The sequence below is a fragment of the Sorex fumeus genome, unplaced genomic scaffold (assembly GCF_029834395.1).
Source record: "Sorex fumeus unplaced genomic scaffold, SorFum_2.1 ptg000129l, whole genome shotgun sequence".
Classification (NCBI taxonomy): domain Eukaryota; kingdom Metazoa; phylum Chordata; class Mammalia; order Eulipotyphla; family Soricidae; genus Sorex; species Sorex fumeus.
Window position 1 is genome coordinate 4263880 of NW_026606186.1, and position 23089 is coordinate 4286968.

A 23089-nucleotide genomic window follows, 5' to 3' on the forward strand; every position below is an offset into this window, starting at 1 on the left:
ACACAGCAGCTTCCTATTAAAAAAAATTAAACTACCGGGTTTATGCAAGCAAACAAACCCTACCATGGGCCAGCGTCTCTCCCCCCAACCCCCCCACTGGACTTCTCACTTGCCTTTCACCTTAAAACAATGGGGGCTAGGGCTCCCCTCCCTGCCCAGAGGATGGGGCAGGGGTGGGGTTGAGGGGGCAAAGAGGCCCAGTTCTCAGGGGCACCCGAGGCAGCCAGGCTTGGAGGTTTAAAGGGCAGGAACCAGGCTATAAATTGTGTTTTCAGAGCCCTGCACTGCTCAGCAAAAAAAGAAGAAGAAGAAGAAGAAGAAAAAGCTCCCAAAGTTTTAATTGGTCTGCCTATGATAAATCCTTCTAATGAGGGGCTGAGCGTGATTCAGGACACCCACCTGGAAAAAAAACAACAATCAGAGATAGCCAACGATGCTCTGAGCAGCTTGAGTCTGAAATACTGGACCCCCGAGAGGGCTGCTTCCCTGCGGGTCAGTGACGGGGGGAAGGTGGTGCTCCCGGGTTGGGCAGGGCTGGCCCCACTGGGACTCCCAGCCCCGAGAGGGGACGGGAACAGGCAGACTCCTCACAGAGGGACTCAGCGCACATGAATGGGGGGCGGGGGGGGGGGGGAGGAGCGTGCCCAAACGGGAAGTCACGGGGACGTGCAAATGAGCACACGTAACCTTTTCATCTTCACACACAGGAACGGGCTTTTGCAAACCCCAGGTGTGTAAATTATACTAGGACAAGCCGTAATTGACTTCTAAACCCCGCCCATGGCGAGGGCTACAATTAACCTGTTTCTAGGGGAACCCGGGCTGGCTCCTAACTTGTAGGCATTTCTCCCTTGTCCAATTAAAGCCCATTGCCAGGTGACAAGGGACTGGCACAGAACTCTCTCCGGTGCCTGGCCTGTGCTGCAGGTGTGCCATGGCTAATGCCCCTATGCCCCCCTCACCCTGGACTGCACAGGCCAGGGCCTGAGAGAACCTTCTGGCAAAGTACCCAGGACTGATGCAGAAACGATGCTGCAAAGAGAAAGGCAATTCTTGTGCGGTGATCCAAAAAATAGCATCTCCCTTTACCCCCCCACCCCACCCCACAAATTACCTGTTTTAATAAAGTACACATACTGTGCCAACTGAACCATTTAATTATCTGCAAAAATGATGAATCAAAACAATAGTTTGCAAAAATAAATGACTAACCTCTGATTAAAACGTCTGTCCTCATTAAACACAAATAAAAGGTACAATATCTTTAAAAAAAAAATAGCATGGCTTGAAGGAGAGTCTCAGGCCCAAGAGAGGGGCCTGGGGTCCTCACTAGGACAGTGGTCCCCACCAGTCTCAAACCAAGGAAGATGCTGGCGGGGCTGCCGGCGTGTCCTGTGGTGCTGAGTGGGTCTCGGGGCCTGGGGGCTGCTGGAGGCTTCAGGCTGTGCTCATGGGGTGACACTCCCTGCAGCTAAGCTTTCCTGGCTCACGGTCAGGTAAGGGTTCTGGGATGAGCAAAGACTTTCTCCTTGCTGCAATCCATCACCCCGCGGAGGAGCCTGGGATGGGTGGGATCAGCAAAGCGAGGCCTGGACGGAACCGTGGGAGGGTCAGGCCTGGCCATGGTCAATATCACCAGAGCTGGGAGGGCAGAGGAGGAACCCCCGCCGCCCCCCACCCGATGTTGAATATTTGGACTTGGAAAAGGTTTCACCCCAGGGCAAGTCAGCATTGGAAGCAACGACAGATCTGAAGTATGACGGGTAGTTCTTATGGCCCCGAAGCCCCCCAGCACTGAGCTGCCTCCAGCAGGGCCCTGCTGAACCAGCTGTCTGCCAAGCTCCTCTCCCGAGGATCAGACTGGCCCCTTGATTCCTGTGGTGCCCCCCTCCCCGCCCCCGCCCCGAGTGCCTGAGTCTGCATGCCTGCCAGCCCTGCTAGCTCCCTCCCCTGCAGTCTCCCAAGCCCAGCAGGGGAAGTCTCCGCCCCCACAGGGCCCCCAGGGCTGGAAGGGGCGGGCGCAGACTCCTGTTTCAACAGGTATCACCCAGAGCCACTGGGGCTGGGCCCTGGGCTGCCCACAAACTCAGCGGTGGCCGTGCCACGGTCTGACCCTCTCAGCACCAACGAAGCCCTCGAATCCCAGCAGAGACGCGAGTGGCGACCCATGCCATCCCAGGCCACTGCCTTCTCCGGAAGCCTGAGAGGGCAGAGCAGCCCTGTCCGGGGTCGGAGGCCAGGGGCTCGGGGGCAGGGGCCCATGCCAGAGTGCAGCTAGCATGTGGTGGGTGCAGGGGATGCTGGACAGGAGGGTGGGGCACTGGTCAGCGTGTCCCCGCCTGGGAGGCAGGTGCAGGCCTGAGACGCTTCCTGGACCCCTTATGTGAGCCCTGAGGGGTGCCCGGCTCGTGGGTCACGCTCACTTCTGCGTGAGGACCCCCGTTCCCCGGCCACCCACGTGGGGAGCTCCAGTGAACCACGTCTGAGCCACTGTCAGGGGCACGTGTGAGGGGATGTGTGTCAAATGCCTGCATGGCAATCTGGGCCGGGGGCTGGGGCTGAGGCAAGGGATAGGAGCTAGCACAGACTCTGCACGCGGGGGGCAGCTGCTAGCCCTAGCACCGCCAGGACTGACTCCCATGTACCAAGCACTGCTGGGGGTAGTCCGCAAACCCAACCCACCCACCCAACCGGGCTGGAGCCCCAAGGGCCTTAGGCCATGGGCCGCCTGGGGCCCCTCGGTGAGCATGAATGACGGGAGCGGCTTCTCGGACACCAACCCCAAATGCCTGACAAGGGTGGTCTGGGGACCCGGCATGATGGCAGGACCCTACCCGGGGCCCACATGCCACAGAGAATAGTGGCCTCAGGATGGCGTAGTGGCCTCACTGGGTGTAGCAAGGCCAGGCCTTTTCTCATGCAGTCACTGAGAGGTTTCTGTGCTTCCCCCCTACCCCCCACTGTTGGGGTCCGGGCAGTGCCAGGAGGGGCACAGATGAGGGCCATGGCAGCACGTGAGACTCGCATGTTTGGCCGTGGTGTTCCCTGGGTTCGCTTTCGGCAGGGGCTGGGGCTTGTACCACGCATGCTCGCTGAGGCTCGCACTGGTATGCTTGGGGGGGGGGGGTAGTTTCATATTTCCCCGTCTTGGTGCTTGCTGGGGTTCGAACCCCTTTTGTGGTGCTTGCAGACACCTGCCGGCGACCCGAGATGGGACAGACAGAGGCTGGAGTGTGGGGGTGTGGGGGACTGCAGGAGGGGTCCGAGCCAAGCACTCCTGCATTATGTCCACTCTTCACTCGGGGACTCAGCCCTGGGGGCGGGAGCAGACGAGCCAACGCTGACCACTTACTGATGCTTAACTAGAAATCTTGTTTTCTTCTTAAGTTTTTGTAGCATGCCCGGTGATGCTCAGGGGTTACACCTGGCTCTGCATTCAGGAATTCCTCCTGGCCACGCTTGGGGGCCCGTATGGGATGCCGGGAGTTGAATCCCGGTGAAGGCTGTGTGCACAAAGCAAGTGCCCAACCCGCTGTACTATCCCTCTGGCCCCAACCACACAATTTGTGTGTGTGTGTGTGCGCGCGCGCGCGCGCACGTATGTGATGTGCTCCGCCTCCCCTCCCCCACCCGTATTCATTTATGGGACCTCCAAAGGGTCATGACCTGCAGCCCAGGAAGGGAACTTGTCCCTCTGGCCAGCCTGTGGCAGTCCCCACAGCCGGGCTGGGTGCAACTCTCTGCAGGGAGGAGGTAGGGGGAGGGACAGGATGGCAGGAGGGAGGCTGGGTCTGGGCTGGCCATGCCCAGGAGCTGGCATCTGAGGAGGTCCAGCCTGGGGATGAAGCTGAGGAGCTGGGGTGCAGAAGGGGGCAGCTGCCCTTCAAGCCTGAGCTGGGGTGGCCAAGAGGAGGCCAGGGCAGGGGAACACCCAGGGGACCCAGATGAGGGAGCCAGTACCGGGTGGGGGTGTGGAGAGGGTAGAGTCGGGGTGGGGGGCACTGCTGGGAGGGGAAATCGGAGGGACACAGAATGCTCCCCGAATCATTCCTGGTTGCAAAGGCTCTGGGAAGGGGGAGTTACTTGCTATGACACTAGCACATCTCAGACACTTTCCACCGCCCCTCTCAGCCCCATTTTGCAGATAAGGAAACTGAGGCACAGCACCGCGCCCCGACCACTTGCTCATCCTGCCCAGCAGCAGCTCCTGGAGAGTCCCCTGCTCTCAGAGACACTGTCAGCCAAGCCCCGTGGACCCCTGCCACAGACCTCCCCCACACCCTGAGAGGGCCTGGCTCCCGGGTCTCTGCTGCTTTCTGCTTCCATGGGGCCAGCAGAGTGGCCGCCCCCTGAGGGGTAGGGAGGGGGATGCGGGGGCTGGACCTGCACAGGGCTGAGTCTGACCGTCCACCGCCCAGATGTATCATGGGGGCGGGGGGCTGGGTGCGGGAGTGCTCAACCATGCTACCTGTCCCTGTGCCCCCGGAGACTTGAGGTCCCCGGCAGCTGGGTGCAATTGCAAACACAGCCAGTGACAGGATCCTGCCAACCCCCCAGGCTTGGTGTCAGGCCCCCTGGTCGATACTCCCACGGATGAAGGGAGTATCGCAGTGCACAGGAAATGCTTCCTCTAGGGCCTCACGCAGGACGCTTCACCCACCCTAGTGTCCCGGGAAGGTTCAGGGGGCATAAGTGACTACCCTCCATTTTCACCGTATCACTGTATCATTGTCATCCTGTTGTTCATCGATTTACTTGAGCGGGCACCAGTAATGTCTCCATTTGTCCCGGCCCTGGGATTTTAGCAGCCTCTCCTAACTCGTCTCCCCCCACGCTGCCGCATTGGAGGCTCCTTCAGGCCAGGGGAATGAGACCCATTATTGATACTGTTTTTGGCAAATCGAATACACCACGGGGAGCTTGCCAGGCTCGGCCGTGACCCTCCATTTTAATATGACGGTAGCTCCCTGAATGTGTTTAAATGAAAGACGCCACCTAAATCCCATCCCCCCTCCCACACACACCCAGCCCCCAGTCTGTTACTGCCAGCAAACAGAGGCAGAAGAAGAAAGGAAGGGACCGGAGCAATATTACAGTAGCGGGAAGGATGTCTGCCTCGCACGCGGTTGACCTGGGTTCGAACCCTGGATCCCATATGGTCCCTGAACACTGTCTGGAGTGATTCCTGAGTGCAGAGCCAGGAGGAACCCCTGAGCATTGCCGGGTGTGTTCCTCCCCCTCCCCCCTCAAAAAGACAAGTGAAAAGCGAGTGTGACGGGTGTGCCGGGCCGGAGCACAGGCTAAGGCAAAGGTGCCGGGCTCCACCTTTGAGGGGGCTCTCATGGTGCCAAGGGGGGCCACATTTCTGCCTAAAAGAGCGAGCAGAGGGAAGATGGGAGCAAGGCATGTGCGTGCTGGCCAGGACGGCCATGGGGGAGCCCCGGGAGATGCTGGCTGCCCCCCTGCCAGAATACTGGGGCTCCTGGCCCTTGGGGAGATTCACAGCCCTGGGCCCCTGCTAAGGGAGGCTGCACTTTCACAAAGCCTCGTTCCTGGGCACCAGAGGGAGGGCCAGGGTCTGATGGAGCTTTTCAGGACCCTGCCTTGGCCCTTCTCCCCGGCCCTGGACTGCGCCCCTCTCTGCTGGAAGGGCCCCCTTGGCAGAGGCCGCCGAAGCTCTGCCAGGCTTAAGAGGCAGTGAGAGGAGGAAGGCGCGGGGGGAGGGGGCGCCCCGTAAGAGCCCTGAAGGGCCTGTCACCTAATAACGCTTTTATTCCTCACTGTGGTGAGACAGGAAAGTCTGATCTTTCTCCTTCCTGCTGAGCACACGTGTGGCATGTGTGTGTGTGTGTGTGTGTGTGTGTGTGTGTGTGTCCAGGGAAGTTAAGAAAGCCAGGATCAAAGGCAGACCTGTCTCCCAGGCCAGCACTTTTCCTTCCCAAGACCAACCCTCCCCCCGCCCCCCGCCCCGGCCCACCCCGGCTCGCCCCGGCCCACCCCGGCTCGCCCCGGTCCTGCATTTGTCAGCTTCCAAGAAAGGAGGCCTGGGTGGGCCGCCACAGAAAACAGGAACCAGCCAGCCAGCAGTGAGTGACGGGATGTGCCAGAGTGGCTCTGCTCTGGGGGGGTGGAGAGCCAGGGGGGCCCGGTGGGAGTCGGCCTGGGCTCGGGGAGGCTTTGGAGGCAAAGACGGGGCGGGGCTCTGGCTCTGGAGAGGATGGGGCTGGCGCTGGTCCTGCCGGCCAGTCCCCAGGGAGAATTCTGGATCCAGCTTCGGGCCCCGGGCCTGCTGGCCAGCGCATGGCCACATAGGTTCAGAAGTCAGCCCTAGTGTGGGCACGGCCCAGGGGACCTGCTCACAGTGCTGTCAGTGCCCTGCCCAGGCAGCCAATTCCGGTGGCCGGGACACACAGACACACTGGCCTGTCAGCCCTCAGGCGACCCACATGACTGGCCACAGGGTTGTCTGTGCCTAGTCAGCCGAACGGGTGAACAATCTCCCTCCTCTCATCACCACTCACTCCACTCTCCACAATTCAATAAGGGACATGGGGCAGCCACTGCGGGGCCTCACCACTTTTCCAGTGGAAAAGCCAGAGGGAGCAGTCCCAGTTGGGAGGGAATCAGGAAGGCTTCCTGCAGGAGGTGGTTGGGGAACAGCTCTTCAAAGATGCACCAGGAGGGGCTGGAGTGATAGCCCAGCGGGTAGGGTATTTGCCTTGCATGCAGTCGACCCGGGTTCGATTCCCAGCATCCCATATGGTCCTCTGAGCACCGCCAGGGGTGATTCCTGAGTGCAGAGCCAGGAGTAACCCCTGAGCATCACCAGGTGTGACTCGCAACAACAACAACAAAAAGATGCACCAGGAGAGAGAAAGCAACTGAGAGGAAGAGAAGGATGGCAACCTGGGCTACAGGAGGAGGCAGATGGCCAGCTGGGCGGCACACGTGTTAGGGGAGGGGCACAAGGCACAACCCCCAGGAGGGTAGGCAAACCTGACAGCTCTGAGGAGCGAGGGCCAGGTCACTTGGACGGGAGGGGTTGGTTCTGGACGAACGTGTCCTAAAGTGGGTGAGCGTGCATGCACATCTGCAAGTGTGTGCACGTGTTCACACGTGTATGTGTGCATGTGTATATGTGTGTACATATGCATGTGCATGTTTGTGTGTACATATAAGCTCATGTTTGTGTGTACATATAAGCTCATGTTTGTGTGTACATATAAGCTCATGTACGCATATGAGCTTATATGTGTGCACACGTGCGTGCATGTGTGCACACGTGTACACGCATGTGTGGCGACATGTGTGTGCATGTGCACACACGTGTGCGTGTGTGCATGTGTGCAAACACGTGTATGTGGCCACATACGCATGTGTGTGCGTACGGATGAGTGCATGTGCACGTGCGTGTGAGCGCTTGTGTGTGTGTGTGTGTGTGTGTGTACATGGTGTTTGCATGCGTGCATGTGTGTGAGTGGTGGGTCGGGGAAGGATGTTACCAACCAGCAGGCCTGAGTCTGGGATCTGTGCCTTGGGAAGATGGGCCTCCTGCCTATGCGACTGGGGGCCAAGTGTCAGGCCAGGGAGGACGCCCAGTCACTGCAAGAGGACGCTGGGGCCCTGTCCTGGCCAGCGGTGAGGGCAGCGAGAGTCGCCAGTGCCACTGTGGGAGCACTCAGAGCTGAGCCAGGGATGATCAGCTCGGGCAGCCCGACAGGGGGTCTGGGGGCCAGACCCGCAAAACCGCGGAGCAGCTTCCTGCAGAGCAGAACCCTTCCAGGCGGCGAGGGCGCCCGCGCACCCCTTGTGTCTGCCTGCACGCGCCGTTCATTAACTCCGCTGCCACGGCTGCCGAGGCCCGTGTCTGAAGCACATCCAATTAGCCGGGCCTCCACGAGTATTTGCACTCTTAAATCTTTTTTTTTCTTTTTCCTTTTTTTTTTTTTTTGCATTTCGAAAGGGTTAAAGCTTATTATTAGCATATAATTTACAGTCCTTTCTCCCAGGAAAGGAATAATGCACAGTAAATGCCACATTCATTTTAATAATACATGTTACAGTCTGTGCCCAACATCTGCACAAAGGTAAGGGAGACAGATTTTTTTGACATGTCCCACTCTGCCATCTAAACACAGGCTTTTTGTTTCTTAAGTGACGGAAGGTTTAATCAAGAAAGCGGGCAATTCATCAATCGCAACGAGGCGGCGTGCGCGCGCCTGACAGCGCACACATGGCTGTGCACACAGCAAGCCCGGCCACCTGTCAGCCGCACCTTCTCCATCAGGACATACGAAGGCGCCCGGCGATCAATTCCCCATCCGCTCCCATTCATCCCTTCCTCTCCTCGTTCTGCTGCTCTTTGTACTCCATTTCGTTGTCAGTCAGGGCGAGGAGGGACGGGGAGACACGGGAAGCCGTGGCCGTGAGGGGTGATGCTAAAAATTCACAGGCCTTTCATCTCCCGCTGCCTCCAGCACTGCTGTTAGCAGTGTTCCATCCCATTCAGGGATTTGCACCCCCACCCCCCAAACACACACATAACTCTGCAACTACTGGTCCCCCCAGAAGCTCCCCATCATCTCTCCAGACAGCAGGGGAGGGCCGAGGGAGGGGGCAGAGGTGCCGCAGCAGGGGGCCAAGTACAAGGTGGGTGGCATGCAAGCCACAGGAGGTCCACGGGGCGGCTGGGCGGGGGGGGAGGGGAAGCAGTCATGGGAACACAGCACCTGCTGTGGAGGGCAGGCGTGCCCCTCGCTTGCAGCTGGTCACACCATCGCCCCCACCTGAGTGACAGGCGCCGGGGTCCGCGGGTGAGCCCAGGCATCCAGGCACGCACGCCTGCACACAGTCCTGGGAGGCCCGACTGCAGGTACCTCCCCCCCCCCCCCTTACCGCCAGAGCTTCTGCAGGGAAGAACCCTGCTGCTCTCAGCCTGGGCTCGGGCAGCCCAACGGGCAGGACTTCAAGGTCATTAACAGCCGAGTCTAGTTTTCATTTTCCAGGTGAGAGCCGACCCTCCCTCCCCCCATCGAGAGATAAAAGTAATGTCATCACCACAAAGGAATATCTGCTATAATTGGTGGGCCATGCGGGATGGAGGTTTCCGAAACTCGCGTTGTAAAATGCACAGGGTGCTGGTGGTTTTTTTTTTCTCTCCCCCCCCACCCCCAATAAGATTGACGAGCTGGTGGCAGGAATTTTATCCAATTGGATGAAATATATAAATCATGAACTTCATAATACTGATAATTAAATGTCCATCTTCCAATTGAAATGAGGACTAGATTAAAACTGCATGGAGCAGGCTGATACTCGGAAATCATTCATTATTTTTAATTGCTCCGTGCGCGCCCGGTCTGATGTCAGGGCGGCATGGTGGGGCCCACAGCCCTGCGACCCGGATAACGCCGTCCTGGGCCGGATGATGTGCACCCCCCCCTCCCGGACTGGACCGCATATCCCAGTGGCCAGTAGCCAGCATTGAGAAGGGGGCTCGGCTTAGGAGAGGGAGCAGCTGGAGGACCTTCCCAGTCCTCAGGAACCGGGAAAATAGCACACAGGCCCAAGGTAGGCTGAAGGACCCCCTGCACCCGCCACGTCTGGTGTGGGGGGATGGCTCAGACTTGGATGTCTGGGGGAGCAGCCAGGAGGGACCTCCCCATCCCCACACTCTCTAGAGCAAGAGTGTAGCAGGGATTTCGATGGTTGGCTGGGGCTGGTGGCCAGGCAAGGGGCTAGGAAGGCTCCGACCCTGGGCTGAAGAGGAAGGAGGCCTTGCCCACCCCCCGCAGCCACATCAGGGGGCTTCCCTGTGTTTCTGCGGTGTGGCCCACCGGCTCCCTGGGGAACAGGGTGCCTGCAGTTCTAGGTTTCATTCCGTGCCAGTTTTTTTTTTTGTTTTTGTTTGGGGCCACACCTGGCAATGCACAGGGGTTCCTCCTGGATCTGCACTCAGGAATGACTCCTGGTGGTGCTCGGGGTACCCTGCAGGATGCCAGGGACCGAACCCGGATTGGCCATGTGCAAGGCGAGCACCCACCCCGCTGGGCTCTGGCTCCGGTGCCAGCTTTGTGTGAGTGTGCGGGTGTAGTCAATTCCTCTCCACCCTAGCAGGGAGAGAAACTTGTTTCTTTGGTTAAAAAGCCCACAGTTGGAGCTGGAAATTGGTTTCTTGCCACTGGGACCAAAAATGAAGCCCGGCTCAGCCTGGATTCCACATCTGTGGCCACCCTTTCCCGGAGAGCTATCCTCGGCGAGGCCCGGCCTTCCTGCTGGCCCAGGTCTGTCTGCGGGCCCAGGGTGTCATTTATCCCGACACCCCAAGGCCTGCAGTGCTGGGGCCACAGAACCTTCGGGAAGCTTCTCACTGAAGCTCCGGGCGGAGTTCCTGTCTCCCGGCCTTCTCTGAGAGAGCGGATCCCTCAGGTGGCTCCCTGGGGAACAGCAGGCTATCCCCCCTCTGTCCCTGAGACAGTGGACAGCATCCTGGCCCTGAGCCACACAGACAATGAAGGCATGGCCGGGGGGCGGTTGCGGCGGGGTGGGGGGGCTGGAAGAGAGTTCAGAGACCCAGAGGCACACCTCCAGGGACGCCCTCATCCCCGAGGAGGCTGAGGCCTGCAGCCACCCTCAGAGAGGACTCAGGGGCAGTTCCCCGCCTCTGGGTCTGCAGGGAAGCAGAAGCTGTGGACACTGCAGGTTCTGAGGGTGCAGAGGGTGGGGGTTGGGGGGGGGTCTGCATTGCGGTGTACAGGGACAAGCATGGCTGGTGCAAAGGAGACATCACATCAGCCCAGGATCACTGAAATCCCACCTCCGTGTTGCTTCCTGCTGCAAGAAACTCAGGGTTTCCTGTAAAATGTTTCTGTGGTTCAAATCTACGCTGACCGCTGTCCCGGCCCACCAGGCTGCAGGAGAACCACCCTGAGGCCCAAGGTGCAACCCTACATCATGGGTGGAGGTTGGGGTGCAGTGGGGGGATGGGGCGGACAGCAAGAGCTGGGTCAGTGGCTTCTGGGGTCTAGGGAGGGAAGACCACCATATCCCCACACAGGGGTGGCGAGGGCAGCGGAGGGAAGTGCCTCGTGGGTGGTGGGGGAGGTGGGGAGTGTTCAGGGCGACCGCAGGCCACAGGTCAGGAAGCCTGCCCCGGGACACAGCACAGCGAGACGCTGCAGACAAGTGGAAGATCGTGGCTTTTAGGGTCCCCTCCCCCCAGTAATGCTGGGGGTGGTGCCGGACCCAACCCTCAAGTCCTCTCTGGGCCCCGCTGTCCTGACTGGATGACGCAGATTGCGACTATGTCTACTAACCCCCGGGAATCCTCAGCTTCCGGCGCCCGCCAGGTGGGGGCCATGCCACTGAGCAGATGTCCCCCCACCCTGCTGCCCTGCCTGGGAGGCAGGGAGACTGGCCCTACCCGCTCCTTCGGGAGGTTTTACGCTTTCATTTTCTGGGCCAGGGCCTTGAAACTGGGCCGTGTCAGCGGCAGGCCGTGCTCGGGTGCGAGCTCCTCAGAGGGCATCGGGGCTATCTAGGTGTGCAAATCTCCGCAGCTTCTTTCCAGAAGAATACACCAGAAGGTGGAGTGTCATGTGATCCTTGGCTTGGGGCACCTGGGGGCAGCAGGGACCCGGGAGCCTCACGACGGCACAGAAGTTCCCCCCCACCTGCTTCTGAAGAGGGCAAAGCCAGTGCAGACCATGGACAGGAAGAGCCTGGCCTCCAGGGTCAATGTCTACCCGCCTCCATCCCACAGGCCCTGTGGGTAACCCTGTGTGCTGGGGTTGGGCCCACCACTGCAATGAAAGGCCGGGAGAAGGGCCATCACCAGGAGCCCCCGGGGAACTTTCCATAACATCCCATTAGGGGCCATGTTCACACGCACCCGGGCTGCTTCCCAAATCCTCACCACCACTCAGGAGAAGGCTCCGCCACAGATGGGGACCATGGCGAGGACACGGGGGAGGTGTGCCTGCGAGCCAGGACAAGGGCGCCTCTTGGCCCATGGGGACCTGTTGCACAGGAGGTGTAGTGGCTGGCTGCAAGGGCTGTGTGCACAGGTGAGTGTGGCATCTGGCACCGGGCCAGGGGCACAGTGGGCCTTCGCCCGTTAAAAACAATGCCTCGGGATCCGAGCTTCCAAGACTCAGACCGAGGTGGGCTGCCGAGTGCCAAGCTCTGCCAGGCACTGGGAAGTGGGGGTCTCTGCCCCGCCTGGCATGGGCGGGCTTCCCGGCCACAGCGTGGGTGCGAGTGCTGAGCTTGCAGGCCTGCCCGAGCCAGCGGGCACTGCAGGGTGCAGCCTGCGGCCTCACGGTCAGGCAGCCTCGGGGCCACTGCCTCCGCCCCTCTGCCAGGAAGATGCAATCCAACTGCTGCGGCGCACATGCGGGGGGCAGCGGGGCGGGGGGTTCGGAACGGCCTCCCCTGGGCCCCTGAGGCTGTTACCTCAGCACTGCTCCACTGACAGCCCGAATGAACCCAGACAATGCCGCAGGAAGGTTCCCCGTGCCAGGCCGCGGGAGTCACACCTTCCCACGGAAGCAGCCGCAGCCACAGCTGGTGAAGCCACGGGGGGTGGCTGGGGTATGCAGGCGTGCCCAGGTGAAGCGGAGTGGGGGTGGCGGGAGGGCCTGGCTGGCACGGTGCAGAGTGGGGTTACCCTGCTGGGTCCCCCAGACCGGCTGGCACCAGTCAGTCACTGAGCGCTGGGGGTGGCTGCCACTCACACAAACCCAGTGACCCGGGTTAACACTGGTTAGCGCCCCCAGCCCCATCCTCCCTTGCTGACCCGGCCTCAGGACCGTGGAGCAGTGTCCGCCCCGCCCCGAGAGCAGAGTGTGACCCCGCCCCCCCCCTCCCCCCACACACACCCTCCCTTCAGAAGCAGAGCAGCGGCCCTTGTTTCGGCTTCCAAACCTATTAGGGAGTGATCATAACAAGAAAAACTAATAGTGACACGAATTATCCCATTGTTCCATTTCATCTACTTAGTAACACGAAGTTGCAATTTTCAGAGAGAGAGAGAGAGAGAGAGACAGAGAGAGAGAGAGAGAACGACAAAGATCACCTTTTAAATAACGGGTTCATTATGGTACATGAGTGGGTGCCATGTCCCTGCGTTCCCAGTGTCACTCAGCATTAGGGACGTGCGCGGCTAAGGGACACCGATTTGCCACTTCCCCTTAGGGACAAACACCCGAACTGGGGGCTGGGGGGCCAGGTCTGTGGGTTTCCCTGGCACTGAACGAATCTCAATTCCATGCAATGCATGGAACTGTGGATGCTTCCCCGGCCCCCGGGTGACGAGTGAGGAGAGTGTCCACCCCCCGGCTCTGGGGACGTGAGGGGCTGTGGGGAGGGACAGCTTGCCCTGCACCAGGCCCCGCAAACCACAGGAACCGGCGAGGGGGGGACGGCACGGCCATGCCACCTACCTGATATCGCGTAGAGGTTAGAGTGCTGGTACTCGTAGTCCGCCCGCGTGCTGTTCCGGCCTCGGAAGGTGGCGGGGAGCGTGAGCGAGATGTGCCTGGATGGAGATGAGGAGGGAGAGGTTACCGGGGGTCCCAGACCACCCCCGGGACTCAAGGCACTGCTCGTGAGCAGCACAAGTCGGATGGGTGGTGCCACTAGCCTCGAGGCCTCCTGGAGGGCTGAGAGGGTCGCTGGCCGCCCATCCTACCCCTGCTTTAACCAGCCAAGAGGGAGGGAGAGGGGGCGGCCGAGTCTCTGGGATGTCCAGGGAGCATGAACCTCAGTGCCCCCCGCTCCAGATGCACCAATGCGAGCCAAGGCGCTGACATGGGTCACGGCTCAGGGGGTTCTGCCCACAAGCTCGGCGACCATCTGCACCCAGCTGAGGGCCACCACCCTGAGCACTGTGGGTGCCAGACGTGTTCAGAAACCCATGGAACAGCACGCAGTGCCGAATGGTGGGGTTCCCACAGCCCCCCAGGTCCCCGTGGAACTCTACGGTAAGAGTGGCTCAGGGGGAAGCGCTGGGGGAGGGCCCGGCAGCCCCCGGAACGGTGCAGGAGTCGCTGATGGAAACCCCCGGGACGGAGTGGGGACCAAGTGTAACCTGCTCGGGGGTGGCACAGTGGCAAAGAGGGGCACGGGGAGGGGGGGATTTAAAAAGAGGGAGAACAGCCCAGGCCCTGGAGGCCTGGGGGAAAGAGCAGCAAGCGTGAGGGGCAGCTGCAGGCTGCTCGGAAATGTCCCGGTGGCTGGTTCTGGCCACACTCAGCCGTGGGAGTTCATGGCCCCAGGAAGCTCAGGGTCCTCACGAGCAGCGTTCCGCGGCCCACACGGACAGCTGCGAGCTGGCGCCTGCCAGGAGGGGAGGTGTCAGGGGCACGGAGCTGCAGAGAGGGCACAGTGAGGGCGGGGTGGGGAGGTGTGAGTCTGGGCCATGGTGCAGCCAGGGGTCTTTCTTGGTTAGCAGACCCCAGCACAGAGACGGGCGCCCACGTCCACGCATGGCCACTTCTCCGGGCTTGCTGGTCAGCGACTCTCACCACGGACAGACACCAAGGGGAAGAAATGCCAGAGCAAAGTGGAAGAGGAAGGAGGAGCATGACCTCAGCTGGTGGGGCGGGGGCTCTGAGTGGCCTCTCCCCGGAGGAGGTCAGGGGGCACTGGGAGGTCTGGGTCTCATCAATGAGGCGAGAGGGTCCCAAGCTACATGGCCCCCAGGGCCCTCAGGGAACTTGTGAGCAGCGCGGGCTCCTGGTGTGTGTGTGTGTCGGGGGGGGGGGGGGAGGGGGTGCTGCCATGTGACTCTGACCCTGCTGACAGGTCCGGGAACCCAGAAGGGTGGGGAGTGGCCACGGATGGGGTCCCCAGCCGTGATTCCTCTGTCCCGACAGCTGCCCTGCTTGGAACTCCTCTTCCCTTCCTCCCTCCAGCTCCTAACCCCTAGACCTCATCCTCACGGCACATCAGGGTGGCGTCCCCCATGCGCAGTGGTGGAGGTGGGGGCATCCCGAGTGACACAGGTGGGGGGAACCAGGATCAAGCCCCCACCCAGAACTTTAAGAAGGTGAGAGCGGAGGTTCAGGGCTGACTCAGGCTGCATAGACTGCCCCCCAACCCCATGAAGGGCTTCTGGGGGTACCATTAGGCCTCAGGGCTGCTACACCCGAATGGCCCCCAAACAAGGTGCAGCGATGGGGAAACGAGACCCGGGTCTGGGCCAACTGCCCCCTACAAGTGTGGGCAGAGGTGGGTGTCTGGTGAGAGACCATACAGGGTGATGGGGCCCTCCCCTGGCAGAGCTCACCCTGCAGCAGGGGGCAGGGGAAGGTGCTGTGGAATCAGAGGCTCACCACACGGGAGACAGGCTGAGGCATGGGGCATTCTGGAAGGCTTCCTGGAGGAGAAGGCAGCAGCGGCAGCGGTTAAGTGAGGGTGGGCAGGGCCAGAGGACTGGGGCAGGGAGGAGAAGCCTCGCCGGCCTCAGACCCGGGGCCACGGGGCAGTAGAGCACTTAACCCTGCAGCATTTCTAGATGGAAAGGTGACAAGATCCAACTTATAATTTCTCAGAGACTGCCTGCTGGTGGGAGAGTGACAAAACCAACCAGGAGGAGGCCAGAATCCCCCCGGGGAGCCCCTGGAGCATGCTAGGCCACAACTGTCCAGGTGCTGCACCCTTGGACCCGCAGAGGGTGAGGCCTCTTGGGCCCTGCAGCTCTGGCTGCCAGAAAAGTCCCTCCAGCCCCTTTGTAAGAAGAACCTGGTGCTCCAAGGTGCTCAGGGCTCACCCTGCAGTGCTTGGGGACGGCAGAGGTGGGATTCAGCCTGTACAGCTGGGGCCCAGGCCCTGGGAGCCGCCTCTGGGCCCTTTGAAGGCCATTGTTGCCACTGGGGTCCAGGCCCAATTCTCTCACTCTGCCCTGGGTCACTTCCTCCAGTCCCCCTCCCTGATTTCCCTGCTCCAAGGTGTGCATATGCCACCCACAGGGGAGAGAGGAAGCCTGAGGGGTCTGCCCCGTGGCCCAGTTCTCCACCCGATTCCTTCTCCTCAGTGCTCTCTCCCTAGGACTACCCCCCCCCACCCCCCGTTCCGGACCTTCTCTCCAAATTCCTCTTCAGCTCCACTGAGCAACCCAACCTTGGCAGAACTCTTCCTGAGCCTGCGGAGGCAGAACCCAGGTCCAGAAGGCTGGGTCCACTGTTCCCTGGCCTGGGGGCTGGGGCAGGAGTCCCCACAGTGGGAGGGCCAGCGGCAGTTGGGTCCTGCGTGGTGGGCTGCAGGGAGCGGGCAGTGGCCAGCGGGAAACCACACTAAAGAAAAGGTTGCTCCCGCCTTCTGGTTCCCGATCCTGAGTCCTGATTTCCCAATCCCAATTCCACATCCCAATTTCTGATTCTAATGCCAGGGCCTGATTCCCAGTCCCCGGTCCCAATCCCCAACCCTAATTCCTGGTGCGATTCCTGGTCCTAACTTCCAACCCTGATTCTCGATTCCTGACGGCTGGCCCTGATTCCCCATTCCTGATCCCAGCCCCGCACGACAGATGCCGCGCAGGTGCCTAAGTCGAGCTGCAGGCCTGACTCTCACGCAAGACGCTCTGCAGGATCTAACGGGTGGAATCAAGTGAGCCCAGACTCCAGCTATGGGTTCTGACCTAAGTGTGGAGGGCGCCCAGAGAGGAAAGGGCTCAGACCACCACGGTGGGGACGGGGCGGCGGGGTGGGGTAGAGCTCCCAAGGAGATGCAGATTCTCAAGCTCTGGGTGAACCTGTGCCCAGAGCCACTTCATTCTCAGGAGGGAAGGAGCAGTAAGCAGGGATGAGGGAGCAGGGAGGAGAGAGCAGGGAGTAGGGAGGAGGGAGCAGGAAGCAGGGGGGAGGATGCAGGGAGCAGTGAGCAGGGAGCAGGGAGGAGGGAGCAGGAAGCAGGGAGGAGGGTGCAGAGAGTAGGGAGGAAGAAGCAGGGAGGAGGGTGATGGGAGGAAGGAGGGAGGAGGAAGCAGGGAGGAGAGTGCAAGGAGGAAAGAGGAGGGAGCAGGGAGGAGGGTGCAGAGAGGAGGGAGGAAGAAGCAGGGAGGAGGGTGATGGGAGGAAGGAGGGAGGAGGAAGCAGGGAGGAGAGTGCAAGGAAGAGAGAGGAGGGAGCGGGGAGGAGGGTGCAGAGAGGAGGGAGGAAGAAGCAGGGAGGAGGGAGCATGGAGGAGGGAGGAAGGAGGAGAGACCGGGAAGGAGGGAGAAGGGAGGAGGGAGCAGAGGGGAGGAAGGAGGAAGCAGGGAGCAGGGAGCAGGAGCGGCGAGCGGCAGGCACAGAGGCCTGGTTGCGCTCAGTTAATGAGGCAGATCAGCTGTGGCTGAGTGGAGAAGTCACACCTGCTGCAGGAGAAGCCCCCGGGCACCCATGTCACACAGCAGCGGAGGAGAGTGACAGGGTAGGTTCTGGTTCCTGGGAGTGTGGGGGATCCCTCCCCCTGAACGGCAGGCACAGGCTGGGTCCTTCACAGACGTCACCTTGCCGTGTCCTCGCGGCGACTCTTGGGACTGGCGGAATTACCCGTCTGACGGAGCGGGAAACGCGGCCCTCTGAGAAGAGGTGGCACCGGCAGAGCGGCAGGCCAGGCCCCAAGCAGCCTGTCCCCGACTGTCTCGGCCCTTGGGCAACCCTACAGCCACTCAGCTAGGATGCAGGGTCCAGCCTGAAGGCCCCTCGGCCCCTGACATCCAGGGCCAAGGGGAGGAGCAGTACAGGGCTGGCCCCGGGCCAGGGAGGGCACCGTGGTCCCAGCACCCGCCTGTAGTTTGGCCACATCTGGCGAGGCTCAGGGGTCGCTCCTGGAGGGGCTGGGGGGACCACATGGCACGCCCCGGATCAAGGCAAGCATCCTACCTGCTGTCCTGTCTCTCCGGGCCCCAGGGGCCATCCCATCTGTAGGGAGAGTCCACAGAACTGACAGCACGAGAGCTGCCTTGGCGGGTGACAAGATGCAAAGAACATTCCAGAAGCGCTTCCCTCAGGAGGCAGAGGACCTTGCCGGCGTTAGATGACAAGACTGGGTGGCTGCACCTGAGGCCCCCAGCAGCGAGGAAGAAGTACGGGGGAAGAAGGAAGAGGACACGCGCAGATCAGAGGCGCTCCCAGAAGGAGGAAAAAGCCAAATGGTCGAAGAGAAGAAGCACCAGAAGGAACGGGGAAGCCTGGCCAGGGAGCAGGAAACCAGCTGGAGGCACCACCGAGACACGCTGCCCTGCGCGAAATCAGCGACTCACAGCTCAGGAAGAGCTAAATTTCAGGTGGCGGGCCCCGAGATGGCATGGAAGGGGCCTGGGGATGAGCAGAGGAATCAAGGGCACGGGATGAGGTGTCCCCAAACTCTCCCCTCCACCTCCACACACGTGACCAACCCGTTTTCAACACAGCTGCCAGGACAATTCAGTGAAGAAAGGACCATCATCCCAGCAGGAGATTGAAAAGAAACAACCAGCTCACCATACACACACACACACTCACATGCACACATGTGCACACACGTGTGTACTCACACGCACCCACATGCATGCGCACCCACATGCACATGTACCCACATGCGCATGCACACACATGTGCACACACATGCACATGCATGCACTCACACACGCACATATGTGTACACACATGCTCGCACATACATGTGCATAAGCACGCGCGCGCGCACACACACACACACACACACACACGATCCAGAATTCCAGAAAAGTGCGCCAAGGTCTGGAGTTTGAGACTTAACTTCAATGCATCTTGATCTAATGGGCACAGATAGGAAAAGAAAACAAAACACAACCACGATGACTTTATGTCTGGCAAAGAATTTTTCAAGAACAGAGAAAAGCACGTGCGACGGACGGGGAGAGGGAAATACAATGCGTCTGGGCTTTAAGTGGGCAACACGTACACGGCTTATTCTTCCAAAGCTGCCTTTGGGAAAAACGAAAAGGAAGACTCCCTCTCTGGCACGGGCAATCACAGTTCCTAGAAAGTTAGTGGGGCTCGAGGGGGTGGGGTGTGGGGTGGTCTGTGTATCCATCTTCTCTGTCTCCCTGGAGCTCAAACACGCAGGAGCCGCAGGCAAAGCACGCTGGGATTCAGGTGGGCTGTGCTCCAGGAGGGACTTGCTATGTAAGGACACGGGGACAGGAAAGAAACGTCACTGCTCTCCCCTTCTCTGAAAGGGCCACTCTCAGACATACTCCAGCTGACAGCGTGAGGCTGGGGAGAGGGAAGGGAGTGGAGGGTGGTCACTCCTTCTGGAAGCTTCCAGTGCTGGGAGGTGGGCAGGCGGGCACAGAGGCGCGACTGGGGACTCTGGAAAACTTAGTGCTCGCCCTGGGTGCGCCTTCCCTGAAAGGAGAGCTCCATCATGAGGATGTTCCAAATATGCTCCCGGCATCAACCTGGATCATGGAGGGAGGTGTGTGTGTGTGTGTGTGTGTGTGTGTGTGTGTGTGTGTGTATGCATGCATATGTGTACATGTGCGTGTGTGTGCCTGTAAGTATATGCAGGGGCTGCGTGCAGTGAGGGCAGCAAAGGGAACGGGGGGGGGGGGGGACTGCTCTGAGAAGAGGATGAGGATGGCAGGAGAAGGGACTAATGGATGTTTTCATCCCCAGAGGCTTGAATCAAAGACGCGGGTGTCAGGTCAAAACAGAGCCAAGCCCCCGCAGGCGCCACAGTACAGAAGGCCTGGAAACGGTGCCACCTCATGGTACCAGGGTGGGAGCAGGGCTGTGCGCAGGGCAGGGGAGAAGGGCGGAGGTTGCAGGCAGCAGACGCCCCTGAGGAGAGGGTTGACCCTCACAGCCTTCTCTTCGATTTTTGTGGGATTTTTTTTTTGGCAGGGAGAAGCTATTTTCACCGCTAAAAGGTGCTGGCCAACAGCAAGAGATGTCTCAGTGTGCTGGCAGTGTCAGCACCGTGAGGGGCAGGCAAGAGCAGCCTGCCTGGCACTGGGGGCACCAGCCACTTCCCGAGGTCTGGGCAAAGTGTCTGCTGACAGACAAGGACCCAGGAAATGTGCCAAGGAAAGTGGGGGGGCCTAGAGGGTAGGGACATTACACTACAATGGAGGAAAGCGGTCAGGCCCCCTGTGCCCCCCCTTCCCCCGACAGCCCAGCAAGGTGGGACTCCACCCGTGCCCACCAAGCACCTGGGGGAAAGCATCACCTGTGCCGCGCAGCTTCTGTGCCAGGTGTGAGCGTGCTTAATGAATGCCGTTTAATGAAGAAAAAGGCGCTCGTAAAACACCTGGCAGGAGCGGGCACGGCAGAGGGGCCTCTGGCCGCACCTGCTGGCGTTTTAATAAGCACCTTCCCGAGTCCCCCAATCTCCAAGGCCCGGCCGTGGCACAAGGCCCCTGACCACCGCCCGCATGGCCAACAGGGCGGGCGCCGGTTTCTGAGGAGCCATATGCTTGGGGACGCGAGCCCGGGAAGGTAATTAACACGCGCCCCTTCCAGCCCCAAAGGGACCCGCACTCACCACGGCCCGCTCTGACCCTCAGCTGCCAGACTTTTGTCTGGTTTGGTTTGGGGGCTTCCCCTGGCGATGCTCAGGGCTTATTCCTGGCTCGGTGCTCAGGGATCACTCTGGCTGGGGCTTTGGGTGGGGGGACCGTCTAGGATGTCAGGAACTGAACCCGGGTTGGCCGCGCGCAAGGCCAGCGGCCGGCTTGCTGTGCTCCCCTCCAGCCCGCACGGAAGCAGCACCAGGCAGCAGGTTGACAACACAATTGCTTTAAAAGAAATAAGGTCTTTTTTAGAAAAAAAGAAAAAACATTTAAAAAATGTCACGTGAGACGCCTGTCTTTTCCCTTTAGAAATTCCTCTGAAGGAAATGGGAACGTGTACATAAATCCCCCGCATTGTCGAGCAAAAAAAGCTCGAAATACCCCCAAGATATGCAAATAAAAGCCCACAAGGCGACTGGCATCCCTTTGAAAACGACTGGCGTGAAAGAAAAACCAGAAACATCTGCTGCGCGCCTGCCACAGGCCAGGGTCCAGCGGCCGGAACGCAGCCCGTGGTGAGGGGAGAAAGGGCCCAAGACCACAAGAACACAGGAGCCAGGGAGTGACCCAGGAGAGGCCAGCTGGGAAAGGCTGGGGGGGGGGGAGGGGGACAGGATAGGGGGGATGGCTCAGGGAGAGGCTCTGCTTGGCCCTTCAACCCCTCTGAGCACCATCCCTCCCGCTGTCCCTGGCTTCGGCGAGGCCCATGTTATCCAACAGGCGGGCAGGCAGCTTCAGAGAGGTGAAGGGGCTGGTCCGCGGTCACACAGCGGACGTGGCTGGCTGAGCCCAGCAGCCCCCTACTGCCCTGTGACTGAGACAAAGTACAGAGGAAGTGCAGGCGCGTTCAATCTGCACCTACACCACACACCAGCACCGGCCATGGGTCTCTCAAACTCCCAAGCTCAGTCTAGAATGAGTTTCCCTCCTGAGCTGCATTAAGACACAGACACCAACTCCCATCCCCACCTCCCAATGTCTCCGCAGTGGAAAAGGCCGGAAAAAAAAAAAAGCTGCTGTGGAAAGAGCGAGAAAATCACGATTCCAAACTCCCCAAGTTCCTAAGCACAGGGCTTTTAAAAAGTGTGTGCAGCCCGGCAGCATATGGCAAATCAATTACTAGTTTAAATCTTAAAACAAAAACATGGCAAGTGTGGTGCAGACATAATCAAGAACAACGGTCGGGCTTAGATTACAGCGGGCCACTAGAGTTTTGAATACAATTAATCATCATTCCAGGCAATGGGAAGCCATATTGACACTTATTCCTAATTTGAATATTTAATTAGGGTGAAGTTCTTCATCAAATTATTGCAGAACTGGGAGAAAGCCCGGAAGACTGACACGATTCCCCATCTTAACCCCTTCCCAGCTGCTCAGCTGTGAGCAAGGCGGCCCCCCACCCCCGCCCCGTGCTGCGCTCGGTGAGGGGGAGGTCTTGCACCCACGTCTGCAGTGTGAGAGTCCAGCGCGGGGCAGGAAGGAACCTGGAGCTGAGACTGCAGTGAACCCCAAGAGCGGGTGCTGCCCACCCCAGCATGCAGTGCAGTTCCCTCCAGCTCCCTGAGCGATGCAGTAGAAGAGGAAACTAGGGGGGCTGGAGCCATAGTACAGTGGGTAGGGCATTTGCCTTGCATGCGGCCGACCCGTATTTGATTCCCAGCATCCCACATGGTCCCCTGAGCACCGCCAGGAGTAACCCCTGTGCATCGTCAGGTGTGACCCAAAAGGAAAAAAAAAAAAAGAGGAAACTGAAGCTTGGGGGAGTGACAGATGTGCTCTGGGCAGGGGCTGCAGTTTCACATGCACATGTGCGTGTGGACCTGGGCACGGAGTCCCCAGAGCTAGAGCCAGCACACAAGGGAGAGAATACAGACACACTCTTGGCCAGTCTGCACGGCATGCAGTGTGTGTGGGACCAACCTAGGTCTCACCTCCCCTCTGCCTCTGCTCTGAAATTCACTCTTGGGTCCAGCCGTGCCACTGACGGACGTCTTGAGGATGACATGAGGGGAGGCAGGGCCCCCTGGCCCTGCATGTGGCCGCGTTGCCCTGCATGGGGAGGCCCTCAGGAAGCGGCCACGGCACAGTGGCACTGGCGGCCAGGGGTGGCCAAGGCCAGCAACAAGGAAAGGTGAATTTGACTTTTTTCCCCTGCTCCCACCACCTGGTGAAATGGTAAAGCCTCGTGGACACGGGCACCGTCGTGGCTGAGCAAAGGGGACAAGGACTGCATTTCCTCCCTGCTCCTAACGCTTTGGAGGTGCCGTGTGGTTCCGACACCTTTCCTGAAGCCAGGCTTCCATCCACAGCTGACAGCAGGTTTAGCCCCACCAAGAGAGCTCAGTGCAAAGGAGGCAGGTGGCAGGGGGGCGTGAGGGAGGCCCGAGCTCTTCAGAGCAGAAATTTCCCCCTGAAAGCCCGAGATGGGTTGAGTGACCCTCTGGTGGCAACGATCCGGGCTCTGCCTCTGCAGCCCCTGGGAGCTGATGATCAGCCCAGAGGTGGCAGCCCCCGTCTGGCCCCCCACCAGGTCAGGCTGGCAGCAGGGTGCCCACACCCCACCCG

At 60.1% G+C, this 23089-nt stretch overlaps 1 protein-coding gene across 3 annotated transcripts in view; it reads right to left on the minus strand.

Moving 5' to 3' along the window:
* LOC130045783 (multivesicular body subunit 12B) overlaps positions 1-23089 on the minus strand; it is a 139904-nt gene that overhangs the window by 48348 nt on the left and 68467 nt on the right. For all 3 annotated transcript variants that reach the window (XM_056138649.1, XM_056138651.1, XM_056138650.1), the window contains one exon: positions 13443-13537. In XM_056138649.1, coding sequence (XP_055994624.1) covers positions 13443-13537 — 95 coding nt within the window. The remainder of the gene's footprint in view (positions 1-13442; positions 13538-23089) is intronic.